Genomic DNA, 13,621 nt, shown 5'->3' with positions numbered 1-13,621 from the left:
CATAGGCTAGTTTTGAACTTCTGGGCTCAAGCAATCCTCCCACCTTGGCCTCCCAAAGTGCCAGGATAACAGGTGTGAGCCACTATGCCTGGACAAGGATATGGTTTACTGTTAACAATTTGTACATATTTGTGGGGCACATGTGAATTTTTGCTACGTGTATATAATGAGTAGTGGTCAAGTCAGGGTATTTAGTGTGTTTGTCATTTGAGCACAGTATATTTTTGTTAATAACCATACTCTGCTATCAAACCTTGATATATTCCTTCTATTTAACTGTTTGTATCTTTTAACTTACCTCTCTTCATCCTTCTCTCTGCCCCTACCACTCACCCTTTTCAGCCTGTTATCTATTTTTCTATTCTCTACCTGCATGTGATCAAAATTTTTAGCTCCCGCATACAAGTGAGAATGTGTGATATCTGTCTTTTTGTGCCTGGCTTATTTCACTTAAGATAATGACCTCTAGTTCCATCCATGTTGCTGCAAATAATAGAATTTCATTCTTTTTATGGCTGAATAGTTTCCATTGTGTATATATACTACTTTTTCTTTATTCATTCATCCACTGATGGACACTTAGGGTTGATTCCATATCCTTGCTATCATGAATACTAATGCAATAATCGTGCAAGTGCAAGTATCACTTTGATATATTAATTTCTTTTCCTTTGGACAGATAACCACTAGTGGAATGCTGGATCAAATAATTCTATTTTTAATTTTCTGAGCAATCTCTATACTGTTTTTCATAGTGGCTATACTAGTTTACATTCCCACCAACAGTGTATAAGAGTTCTCTTTTCTCTGCATCCTCACCAGCATGTGTTATTGCTTGTATTTTTAATAATAGCCATTCTGACTAGGGTAAGCTGATATCTCACTGTGGAACTGATTTACATTTCCCTGATGATTAGTGATGTTTAGCACTGTTTCATATACCTATTGACCATTGGTATGTCTTCTTTTGAGAAACATCTACTATTGATGTCCTTTGCCCACTTTTTAATGTTTATTTTTCTTGTTGAATTGAGTTCCTCGTATATCCTGGATATTAGTCCCTTGCTGGAAGAACAGTTTGCAAATACTTTATCCCATTGAAGAGATTGTAGCTGCACTCTGTTGATAATTTATTTTGCTGTGCAGAAGATTTTTAGTTTAATTAAGTCCCTTTTGTCGATTTTTGGTTTTGTTCTTTGTGCTTTTGAGGTCTTAGTCATAAATTATTTGCCTAGAAAAACGTCCAGGAACATTTTCCTTAGGTTTTCCCCTCATATTTTAATAGCTTTGGGTCTTACATTTAAGTCCTTGATCCATTTTGAGTTGATTTTGTATATGGTGGGAGATAGGGGTCCAGGTTCATTGTCCTATATGGGGCTATTAAGGATATGGTCTACTTTTAATTCAAAGGCTGCTTTATTTATTTTATTTTTTTTAGACAGAGTCTCACTCTGTTGCCAAGCTGGAGTACAGTGGTGCGATCTAGGCTCACTGCAGTCTCCACCTCCCTGGTTCAAGTGATTCTACTGCCTCAGCCTCCCGAGTAGCAGGGATTACAGGTACGCACCACCACAGTCAGCTAAGTTTTTTTGTATTTTTAGTAGAGATGGGGTTTCACCATGTTGGCCAGGATGGTCTCGATCTCCTGACTCCGTGATCTGCCTGCCTTGGCCTCCCAAAGTGCTGGGATTACAGGTGTGAGCCACTGTGCCTGGCCTGCTACTTTATTCTTTTAAAAACTGGCCATAGCAATAAGTAGCATCTCCACAATTTTCACTTAAACTAGAGCTTTAGTAGTAATGATCTCACAGGAAAAGAAAGATCACCCACATGGCAAAGATAGCATACTCTTTTGTGATCAAAACAGCACTGTCTTGTGTGTTTTTAAACGTTTTAAACATTTAAAAGGTCAAATATACAAACCAAAACCTCCATAGGCAAAACTCTACTAAAAAATTACTTCCAAGTTTTGAGCCTATATATCAAGACAAAAATAATTGTGCCCTATTGCAACAATGGGAGCCAGTTTTTGAGAGTCAGTTTTCTACATAATCCAGTTTGTATACATTGGATTTCATCTCTATGTCATTTATTTACTCAGTACAGACACACGTAGAGACAAAAAAAAGTATATGATTTTTACACTTTCTAACATCTTCAACTATTATTAGGGCCATTTAAAAAAAATGAAATGTAAATTTCTTCTGCATACAAGGGTGGACAGTGTTGCTGTATGGAGAGCTTAAAGGATGTAATGCATCTAAGGACAAGAAAGTAATAGCTCTATTACACTATTATTAAAATTCTATGCTCAGTTTGGGATAGTATAAAAGAATATTGGAAAAGTAAAAAAAGGTAAAAGCAACCAAAGTAACTGAAAGGAAAACACATTTGAAAGGAAGATTTAAGTAAGTCAGGGTGATTTAACCTTAAGATAAGGAAGCTAAAGGATGAATTAGATTTTAAGTTCAGATACATAATATAAAAATGTTAGAAATGTACAGAAGATTTAAAATTTTTCAAACGGACTTTATCAGTAAAGATTTTAGTTGAATATAGGGGAAAAAATAGAGGAGAAAATCTAGGAATGGAAAAGAGATACCAGAGGTGGCTGGAGAAAGAAGTGAGAAGAAGAATCCTGGTTGTGGGGAAGGGAACAGGAACTGGTGACCAGAGGCAGAGTCACATCAGGGAAGGTTTCAGGCTACAGAAATAGAGTTTGGGGAATGGAGAGATGTGTTAAAGGATCTTTAAGGAAATGACTCTGGATAAGATGAAGGGTAACCTCTGTTCTCTCTCTTTCAATAATGATCTGCTTCACCTTAACAGTGCTTTTGGTATGGATTTATGTAATTTGGTTTCATTTTATTTTAATGCTACAGATGGATGAAATTGGGATTAAGATAGGCAGATGAGTGAGAAAGGTCTAGCTCAAAGGCCTAGTTTTTTATTCCATTATATGAAACACCATTTGAGTGAATACCTCAGAGCTTAAATGTTTGAGGGCATTTCTAATTACTTCCTCAGTAGAGGTCTTAAAGTAAAATTGCTCAAAGTCTGGGATGTTTACATTCTTCAGAAAATTTGTCCCATCCTTGCTAAATCTATAAAATACACTTTTTTCTCTGTTCTCCTGGCTTCTCTACATAAAATATAAGTTTAATGCATTGCTGGACTTGTTAGAAGTAAACAACAACAAAAATGTAAGCTGAAACCAGAGCCAGAAAAGAGAAGCAGCAAGCAAAGAAGAAAGGCAGGTATGCTGTGGGCAATGCCTGTGCTGACACTGCCAGACAAGGCCCTTGGCAAACACAAGGAAACTGAGCCGAGCCCACAATTCCTACATTAAAATAAAGGCTCTGGAAGAGGGTTAAAGTGGTCACCAGGCTGTGAGTATTCCTTGACTCTGGAAAGCAGATAATTTTCTTTAGCAAAAAATTATCTAGGCCTCTAGGAGTCCCACAGATTAAGAGCAAACAAATATTGGCTGGTATTCACAAATCACTAAAGAAACAAGCTACCACAAGAACGCTGGGGTAAACCAAAATAATAGATTTAGACCCCCCCAAGGACTTCAAATATTTGTATTTTTGGATATGGATGTGAGTCAAAAAGTGAGAAAGAATGAGGCACTATAAAAATTAGACAAATTTATAAAACAACAAATAGAACTTTTATAAATAAAAAGTATAGTTGTTTAGGGAATGAATCCTCGGTGTATACATTAAACAGTAGATTAGATGCAAGAGGAGACAATTAGTGAGAAACAGATCTGAAGTACTTACCTAGAATGTACTGTAGAGGGAAAGGGGGATGAAAACATGAAAGAGAAGTTAAAATATATGAGGAATTAATGAAAAGGTCCACCATAAGCTTATTAGAGTTATGGAAGCGGAAAATAGAGAAAATGAGGAGAGAGAATATTTTTAAAGATAATAGTTGAGTCATGCATATTTTATCACAGTAAAAAAAATAATGGTTGAGCAGTTTCCAGAACTAGTAAAAGACACAAAGAAATACAATTTATACCAGCAAAAATTAAAAAATTAAAATTGCACATTTAGATACACTGTACTGAAAGAACACATCCTAAAAGCAGCCGGATACAGAAGTTGAATTAGAGCAAGACTCTGTCTCAAAAAAAGAAAAAAAAGTATCTAAACTAAAGGAGGTAGTCAAGGAGAAGGGAAAATGAACTCACAATGAAGATCTGAAATATAGAAAGAAATAGTAAGACAGGAAAAATATTGGTAAATCTCAGTATTTCTTTATAAAACAAGAATGATGTTCTAATTTGTAGAAAATTAGAAAAATCAGAAATGGAAATAAAATGGATAACTTTCAAATCAGTAAATGGTGGGGGTGGGGGAAGATAAAGAAAACTTTTAAAGCAAATGAAAAAAAACCCTCAAATAGTTCAAAATGAATCAAAACAGGAGACAAAATAATGGGATTGGAAGGACAAAACAAATGGAAAACAGAAAATACAGGTCCAAATATAGTGACAATAAACATAAATGGACTAAACTCGCCAGTTAAAAGAATGACAAGATGACATACTGGGCTTTTAAAAAAAATCCAACTAAACCTTGTTTATGAGACATATCTCAGTTAGAAGGAGGGCTAAGCATGGTGGCTCACACCTGTAGTCCCAGCACTTTGGAAGTCCGAAGTAGGCAGATCACCTGAGATCAGGAGTTCAAGACCAGCCTGGCCAACATGGCGAAACCCCATCACTACTAAAAACACAAAAATTAGCTGGGTGTGGTGATGACTGCCTGTAATCCCAGCTACTCAGGAGGCCGAAGCAGGAGAATCACTTGAACCCCAGAGGCAGAGGTTGCAGTGAGCTGAGATTGCGCCACTGCACTCTAGCCTGGACAACAGAGCAAGACACCATCTCAAAAAAAAAAAAAAAAAAAAAAAAAAAAAAAAAAGACATGGGAAGACTGAATGGAAAAGGGATACTAAGAGAATATTACTTAATCAAAGAAAGCTAGTTATGCTCTACTAACATAAAGGAGACTTTAGGCCAAAAATTCATTATATTATTATTGCGAGACAGGTTGTACTCTGTGGAACACACTGGAGTGCAGTGGAGCAATCTTGGCTCACTGCAGCCTCTACCTACCCACACTCAACTGATCGTCCCCCCTCCGTTTCTGGAGTAGCTGGGACTACAGGTGCACGCCACCACACCTGGCTATTTTTTGTAGAGACAGGGTTTCACCATGTTGGTCTCGAACTCCTGGGCACAGGCTATCCGCCTGCCTCAGCCTCCCAAAGTGCTGGGATTACAGGCATGCACCACCACGCCTGGCCCCAAAAAGTATTATTAAAGCCAGAAAGGGTCACTGTATAACAATAAAAAATTAATTCACCAAAAAGATATAAAAATTCTAAACTTGTATATACCCCTGTAGAAAGAAAAAAGTTTCCTCTTCAAAGTTTCCCTTCTCGTTAAAAAAAAAAAAAAAAACATAAGTGTTAAAAATAAGTTTCTTTAAAAGAAAGACTTTTAAAGACTAACTTCCTTCAAGCCTCCTTGCATTGTGCTAATAACTCTTTGTTAAGCCCTAATGTAGCTGTCAGACATGCTCATAGGCACGTAGTACATTCTATATCCTTGTACCTTACCCAAGATATTTGTGCTGGGCATGCTCACAGGCACATTCCAGCTCGCAGCCTTTGCCCCTTCCCTATTTGGCATAAGCAACTTCCTCTTTTCCTTTATTCTCCCTTGCCTTTACCTATTTAGAAAAATTTTAAACCGTTAGCCAATCGGGTTCAGTTTAGATTGTGAGGTCTGGCTCCAGCCAATGGAGACAGGACACAGTAGCAGGGACAAGCTGCATAAGGGATAAAAATTGCTTCCTTCCTTTGTTCAGGTGTGCTCTCACCATTGTTCCATCTGCAATGAGCACCCTTTCTACAAAAAGTAAAAATTGTCTTACTAAGAAAATTAAATTTATGTTCAAATGCTATTTCTTTGTGGCACCAAGAAACAAACATTTCTAATGCCCCCTACCCCCAGATCCTCAAAATACATCAAGTAAAAGACTCCAGGACAAAGTTGAAAATCTAGTTTAACAGTGGAAGATTTTAAAACACATTTCTCAACAAGTAAACAAAAATTAGTAAAGATATAAAAGACATAGAGCATCACAAATAATAATCGTGATTTAACAGATATAAATAGGCTCCTGCATTCAACAGTTTGAGTATACATTCTTCTCAAGAAATATGAAACATTTACAAAATTTGACTACTTGTTATTCCATAAAGAAAAAGTTCCAATAATTCAAAGAATCAGTGTCATAAGAACACATTCTCTAACCATGATGCAACTTGGTTAAAATCAATAACAAAAATTTTTCTATTTCCATAATTTGGCAATTTCAGAAACACACTTCCAAATCAAATCACTCATGGCCATGGGTCATGGAAGGTGGAATGAAAATTTTTAAATAACTGAAATTGAATGATAATGAAAATACTATATATCAAAATTTATGGACCTTCATACAACGGATTCATTAATAAAAAGGAAGGAACTCCTGATACAGGCCCCATCATGGATGAACCTCAAAAGCATTAAATGAAGTGAAAGAAGCTAGACATGAGAAGACCACATATTGGATGATTCTATTTATAAATGTCCAGAAAACACAAATTCATACAGAGAAAAAGTAGAGTAGTGGTTAGCTAGGGGTGGGAACAGGGATTATTGCAAATGGGCATAAGAGAGCTTACTGAGGGAATGAAAATGTTCTAAAATTGATCAATGGAAATGGTAGTGCCACTCAGTAATAAATTAAAAATCACTGAATTATACACTTTAAATGAGTGAGTTTCATAATATATAAAGTATATCTTGATAAAGCTGTTTTAAAAGAAAACTTGTAAGATATAGGAAAATTAAAATTTTGAGGGAAATACAGCCTTAAAGAAAGAAAGATGGCTGGGCATGGTGGCTCACATCTGTAATCCCAGCACTTGAGCAGGCTGAGGCAGGAGATCACTTGAGGCCAGGAGTTCAAGACCAGCCTTGGCAACAAAGCAAGACAACAACAACAACAACAAACCAGAAAGAAAAATATCAAAGTAAAGAGAAGAAAATAATAAATATAGGAACTAAAATTTATAAAACCGAAAATAAAAGAATCAACAGAGAGGATTAACAAAGTCAAAAGTTGGTTGGCTAAAAGAATAATAATAATAAACCATTGGCAAGATTAATCAAGAAAAAAAGAGAAGGAACAAATGAATATCTGAAATTTAAAAGGGGAGATAACTACTGACATGGCAAAATTTAAAAGATAAAATAATAGCATGAATAGATGTTGAGACTACAGCAATGTTCGTTATATTTCCTTTGTGACTTAAAAAATGTTCTGTATTTGTGGGATATAGGATCATATGCAAATGCAATTAGCTAACCTTTTGAACGTATATTTTGAAGCTAGGTTAGGTATACGAGTTCATGATTACAATGGTCTCTTACATTGTTTCTTTTATCAGTATAATCTATTTATGTGTGTACTTGAAAATACCTCGGCTGGGCACTGTGGCTCACACCTGTAAATTCCAGCACTTGGGGAGGCTGAGGTGGGCAGATTGCTTTAAGCCCAGGAGTTCGAGATCAGCCTGGGCAACATGGCAAAACTCAGTCTCCAAAAAAAAAAATACAAAAAAATAGCTGGGCAAGGTAGCACACACCTATAGTCCTAGCTACTCAGGAGACTGAGGTGGGAGGATCACCTGAACCCGGGAAGTCAAGGTTGTAGTGAGCCATGACTGTATCACTGCACTCCAACGTGGCTGACAGGAGTGAGACTCTGTCTCAAAAAAAATAAATTAATTAAATATTCTTTCTTTTATTTATTAGTCACTATGTGCTATGGAGTTTGTCAATATTACCTCTATCCCTAATGTCCCTGGTAAGATAGGCATAAATAACTCCTATTTCATATGACACAACTGAGAGAGCCATAAATGATATGTTTTAAAAAGCCAGGATCCAAACTTAGATTTTTCTGTTTCCAAAGCCTGTACTCTTCTTTACCACCGTGGTTCAAATGTATGTTGACTATATATGTAACATGTATTTATTTTTTAAAAACAACACAAATTTCAGTATGAGGGAAAACTCAAAACTTAATCATGCAATCCTATAAACTGGACTTTTGCATTTTAAAGCACCTATCTTTGGGGAGAGAAGGCAGTGCAAGTTGGCTTAATAGAACTCTCCAGCCATCATTTCCCCTCTATACCCCACAGGAACACCAAATTGAACAATTATCCATACAAGAAAGAACCTTCATAACAACTAAACATTGGGTGAGAGATCACAGTACCTGGTTTTAACCACATATCACTGAAAGAGGCACTGAAGAAGATAGGAAAGACAGTGTTGAATTGCCAACACCACCATTCCACCATCTGTTGGCAGCAGCCACATGGTGTGGAGAGAGAATCTATGCTTGTGGGAGGGAGAGTGCAGTGATTGTGGGACTTTGCATTAGAACTCAGTGATGCCTGCCACAGCTGAAAGCAACATGGGGCAGAATTCAGCCAGTACTCACAGAGGGGGCAGTTAGACCAGCCCCAGCCAGAGGGGAACCACCCATCCCACTGGTCAGAATCTGAGTTCCAGCAAGCCCCACCATGGCAAGCTAAAGCACTGTGGGGTTCTAAATAAACTTGAAAGGCAGTCTAGGCCACAAGCACTGCAATTCCCAGGCAAGTCCTGGTGCTGTGCTGGGCTTGGAGCCAGTGGAGTTAGGGGACATGTGACCTAGTGAGATATGAGCCAGCCAGCCAGCCAGCCAAGGAAGTGCTTACATCACCCCTCCTCCAATCCCAGGCAGTGCAGCTCACAGCTCCAGGAGAAACTCCTTTCCGCTTGAGGCGAGGAGAAAGGAGAGTAAAGGGGACTTTGTCTTGCAACTTGGATACCAGCTCAGCCACAGTAGGATAGGGGAGAAGATAGAGTCCCAAGGCCCTCATTCCACACCCTAGCTCCCAGATCACATTTTTAGACATACCCGGTGCCAGAAGGGAATGCACTGCCTTAAAGGGAAGGACCCAGTCCTGGAAGGATTTATCACCTGATGACTAAGAGAACCTGGGCCCTGAATAAACATCAGCAGCACCCAGGCAGTCCTCACCATGGGACTTGGGTAAGACCCAGGGCTGTGCTGGCTTCAGGTGTGACCCAGTGCATTCCAAGCTATGGTGCCCACAGGGACAGACTTCCTCTGCTTGAGGTAAGGAGAGGAAAAAGTAAAAGGAACTTTTTATTGCAGCTTGGGCACCAGCTTGGCCACAGTGGGGTAGAGAACCAAGAAGTCACCTGGGGTCCTCAGTTCTAGCCCTTGGCTTCTGGATGGCATTTCTGGACCTGCCCTGGGCTACAGGGGGGCCCACTGCCTTGAAGGGAGAGTCCTACACATGGCAGCATTCACCACAAGCTGACTGAAGAGCCTTTGGGCCTTGGGTGAATATCAGCGATAGCCAGGCAGTACCTGCTGCAGGGAGAGACTCCTTCCACATGAGGGAAAGGAGGGAAGAGTGGGAAGGATTTTGTCTTACAGCTTGGGTGTCAGCTCAGGTGGTGTAGAATTGAGAACCAAGCAGATTCCTAAGGTTCCTGACTCTAGGCCCTGGCTCCCAGATGGCATTCTGGTATCTGCTGTAGGCTGGGGAGTAGCTTGCCGCCCTGAAGGGAAGGACACAAGCCAGGCTGGATTTGCTTCCTGCTGATGGTAGAGCCCTTGGACCTTGAGTGAATATTGGCAGTAGCCAAGCAGTGGTAACTGGGGGCCCAGGGTGAGACCCAGTATTTTGCTGGCTTTGGAGAAACTCCACGTGTCTGGGGGAAAGTAAGGGAAAAGAACAAGAGTCTCTGCCTGGTAATACAGGGAATTCTCCCAGATCTTACCCAAGACCACCAAGGCAGTATCTCTACAATTCTGCAAGAGCCACAGCATTACTGGGCTTGGGGTGCCCCACCCCCAATGCAGATACAGCTATCATGACCAAAGATTTAGATGATAACAACTCAGTGCTCTTTGAATACTTGGAAAACTTTCCCAAGAAGGACAGGTACAAACAAGCCCAGACTACAAAGACTAATAAATATGTAACTCTTCAATGCCCAGACATCGACAGATATCCACAAGCATCAAGACCATACAGGAAAGCATGACCTCACCAAACAAACTAAATAGTGTACTAGTGACCAATCCTGAAGTGACAGAGATATGTGACCTTTCAGAGAGAGAATTCAAAATAGCTGTTTTGAGGAAGCTCAATGAAATTCAAGATAACACAGAAAAGGAACTCAGAATCCTATCAGGTAAACTTAACAAACAGATTAAAATAACTTTTAAAAATCAAGCAGAAATTCCAGAGTTGAAAAATTCAACTGATATAGTGAAGAATGCATCAGAGTCAACAGGAGTATTGATCAAGCAGAAGAAAGAATCGGTGAGTTTGAAGACACGTTATCTGAAAATACAGTCAGAGAAGACAAAAGAAAAGAGAATAGGCCAGGTGCAGTGCCTCATGCCTGTAATCCCAGTACTTTGAGAGGCCAGGCGGGTGGATCACCTGAGGTCAGGAGTTCAAGACTAGCCTGGGCAGCATGGAGAAACCCTGTCTCTACTAAAAATACAAAATTAACCAGGCATGGTGGTACATGTCTGTAATCCCAGTTATTTGGGAGGCTGAGGCAGGGGAGAATCGTTTGAACCTAGGAGGCAGAGGTTGCCGTGAGCTGAGATTATGCCATTGCACTCCAGCCTGGGCAACAAGAGCAAAACTCTATCTCAAAAAAAAAAAAAAAAAAAAAAAAAAAAAATTGGGTGTGGTGGCAGGCGCCTGAGGCAGGAGAATCATTTGAACCTGGGAGGCAGAGGTTGCAGTGTGCCAAGATTGTGCCACTGCACTCGAGTCTGGGCCACAGATTCAAATTCTGTCTCAAAAAACAAAAACGAAAAAAGAATAAAAAACAATGAAGCGTGCCTATAGGATCGAGAAGACAGCCTCAGAAGGGAAAATATAAGAGTTATTGGCCTTAAAGAGGAGGTAGAGAAGGAGATGGGGTAGAAAGTTTATTCAAAGGGGGTAATAACAGAGAACTTCCCAAACCTAGAGAAAGATATCACTATCCAAGTACAAGAAGGTTATAGAATACCAAGCAGATTTAACCCAAAGAAGACTACCTCGGCCGGGCGCGGTGGCTCAAGCCTGTAATCCCAGCACTTTGGGAGGCCGAGGCGGGTGGATCACGAGGTCAGGAGATCGAGACCATCCTGGCTAACATGGTGAAACCCCGTCTCTACTAAAAATACAAAAAACTAGCCGGGCGTGGTGGCGGGCGCCTGTAGTCTCAGCTACTTGGGAGGCTGAGGCGGGAGAATGGCGTGAACCCGGGAGGCGGAGCTTGCAGTGAGCCGAGATCACGCCACTGCACTCCAGCCTGGGAGACACAGCGAGACTCCGTCTCAAAAAAAAAAAAAAAAAAAAGAAGACTACCTCAAGGCATTTAGTAATCAAATCCCAAAGGTCAAGGATAAAGAAAAGATCCCAAAAGCAGCAAAAGAAAAGCACCAAATCACATACAATAAAGCTCCAAAATGTCTGGCAGCAGACTTTTCAGTGGAAACCTTATAGGCCAGGAGAAAGTGGCATGACATTTAAACTGCTGAAGGAAGAAAACTTTTACCCAAGAATAGTATATCCAGCTAAAATATCCTTCAAAAATGAAGGAGAAACAAAGACTTGCCCAGACAAAACAAAAGCTGACGGAGGCCGGGCACGGTGGCTCACACCTGTAATCCCAGCACTTTGGGAGGCCGAGGCAGGCAGATCACAAGGTCAGGGGATCTAGACCATCCTGGCTACCCTGGTGAAACCCTGTCTCTACTACGAATACAAAAAAAATTAGCCGGGCGTGGTGGTGGGTGCCTGTAGTCCCAGCTACTTGGGAGGCTGAGGCAGGAGAATGGTGTGAATCAGGGAGGCAGAGCTTGCAGTGAGCCAAGATCGAGCCACTGCACTCCAGCCTGGGGGACAGAGCGAGACTCTGTCTCAAAAAAAAAAAAAAAAAAAAAAAAAAAAAGGCTGTGATAAACTATTTTGACATTTAAAATGTGACCATTTCAAAGTAATAAATTTACCATCTTACCTTGTTCTCTCTCACAGCTTGCTTCCTCATCAGACAAAACTAGCCTGAAGTAAAAACAAAAAAAATGTAGATTTTTTGTTATAATACACTTGTGAATTATATTCCCCAAACAGTTTTATATGGTTAAAAAGAATTTTCTACTCAGAAAACATAAAATTGTCCACTAGATCCCCTAAAATCTACATCTGGTGAATTTCCTACTTTTTTTATAGATCTATACAGACATTTCACCCCTTATTCCATCAATAAACATTTACTGAGTATCTACAAAGCACCAGGCATCACGCTCAGTACTCAATCTTCAAGAACCTTCACCATCAAAGTCATAGAATAAGAAGTTTCATTTTCAAGCCTTGAAAGGTTTTAAGAACACTTGTGAACTAAATCAAGGGAATGAAGAACTCTAGAAAAGATGTAGTACCCTATTTTGAACAACTAAGTGATGTTTGCAAGACACATCAGCCTAAAATATCCTCAATCAATACTAATTTTGGGTATTTATAGCATCTATCTGATATAATAAAGAAAAAGTTAAGACAAAGTAATTGGGCCGGGCACAGTGGCTCACGCCTGTAATCCCAGCACTTTGGGAGGCTGAGACAGGCGGATCATGAGGTTAAGAGTTCGAGACCAGCCTGACCAACATGGTGAAACCCTGTCTCTACTAAAAATACAAAAATTAGCCAGGTGTGGTGGTGCGTGCCTGTAATCCCAGCTACTCAGGAGGCTGAGGCAGGAGAATTGCTTTAACCTGGGGGGTGGAGATTGCAGTGAGCCGAGATCGTGCCACTGCACTCTAGCCTGGGTGACAGGGCAAGACTCTATCTAAAAACAAAAAAAAAAAAAAAAGAAAGAAAAATAAATTGAACACAGACATATTCACTACACCTGGGGCATCACCTCACAGTTGCTAGTATTGAAAGTTGTTTTTAATAAATCTTTAAAGATACTTAAAAATCTATACAGTATTTACTTGTAAGTACTACACAAATAAACCTACAGAGCAAATAAATACTCATGACCTGAAATGAAATTTTCCCTAACAGTATTATGTTTTTTTAAAGAACCTGGATGGAAGAGAAGTGAAGAGCTTGGCTATCTACTAGTTAACTTGAAAAGTAGCTCTCATAATGCTAAAGATACATGAGAGGATTTTGAATAAAACTCTTGTGAAATGTGAGAATGGAAAAATTTTACTAAATTAACATAGTTCATGTAACATATGATTTTAAATGTCAATATAGGCCAGGCGTGGTGGCTTACTCCTGTAATCCCAGCACTTTGGGAGGCTGAAGTGGGCAGATCACTTGAGGTCAGGAGTTCGAGACCAGCCTGGCCAACATGGTGAAAGTCCATCTCTACTAAAAAATACAGAAATTAGCTGGGCTTAGTAGTGCATGCCTGTAATCCCAGCTACTCGGGAGGCTG

At 39.7% G+C, this 13,621-nt stretch overlaps 2 protein-coding genes across 7 annotated transcripts in view; both read right to left on the bottom strand.

The window, feature by feature from the left end:
- The window catches only part of SUMO1 (small ubiquitin like modifier 1), a 1,087,495-nt gene that overhangs the window by 631,335 nt on the left and 442,539 nt on the right, over nucleotides 1–13,621 (bottom strand). The window lies entirely within an intron of this gene.
- Nucleotides 1–13,621, bottom strand: part of ICA1L (islet cell autoantigen 1 like) — a 98,346-nt gene that overhangs the window by 30,117 nt on the left and 54,608 nt on the right. For all 6 annotated transcript variants that reach the window (XR_007718131.1, XM_050750888.1, XM_050750892.1 and 3 more), the window contains one exon: nucleotides 12,194–12,237. Coding sequence is in view for 5 of the 6 variants with exons in the window: in XM_050750888.1 (XP_050606845.1) it covers nucleotides 12,194–12,237 (44 nt within the window). In the remaining variant the exon portion in view is untranslated. The remainder of the gene's footprint in view (nucleotides 1–12,193; nucleotides 12,238–13,621) is intronic.

Source organism: Macaca thibetana, chromosome 12 (genome assembly GCF_024542745.1).
Source record: "Macaca thibetana thibetana isolate TM-01 chromosome 12, ASM2454274v1, whole genome shotgun sequence".
In the NCBI taxonomy this organism is placed as follows: domain Eukaryota; kingdom Metazoa; phylum Chordata; class Mammalia; order Primates; family Cercopithecidae; genus Macaca; species Macaca thibetana.
The sequence above is the reverse complement of the archived record's forward strand: the minus strand, read 5'-3'. Positions and strand labels throughout refer to the sequence as shown.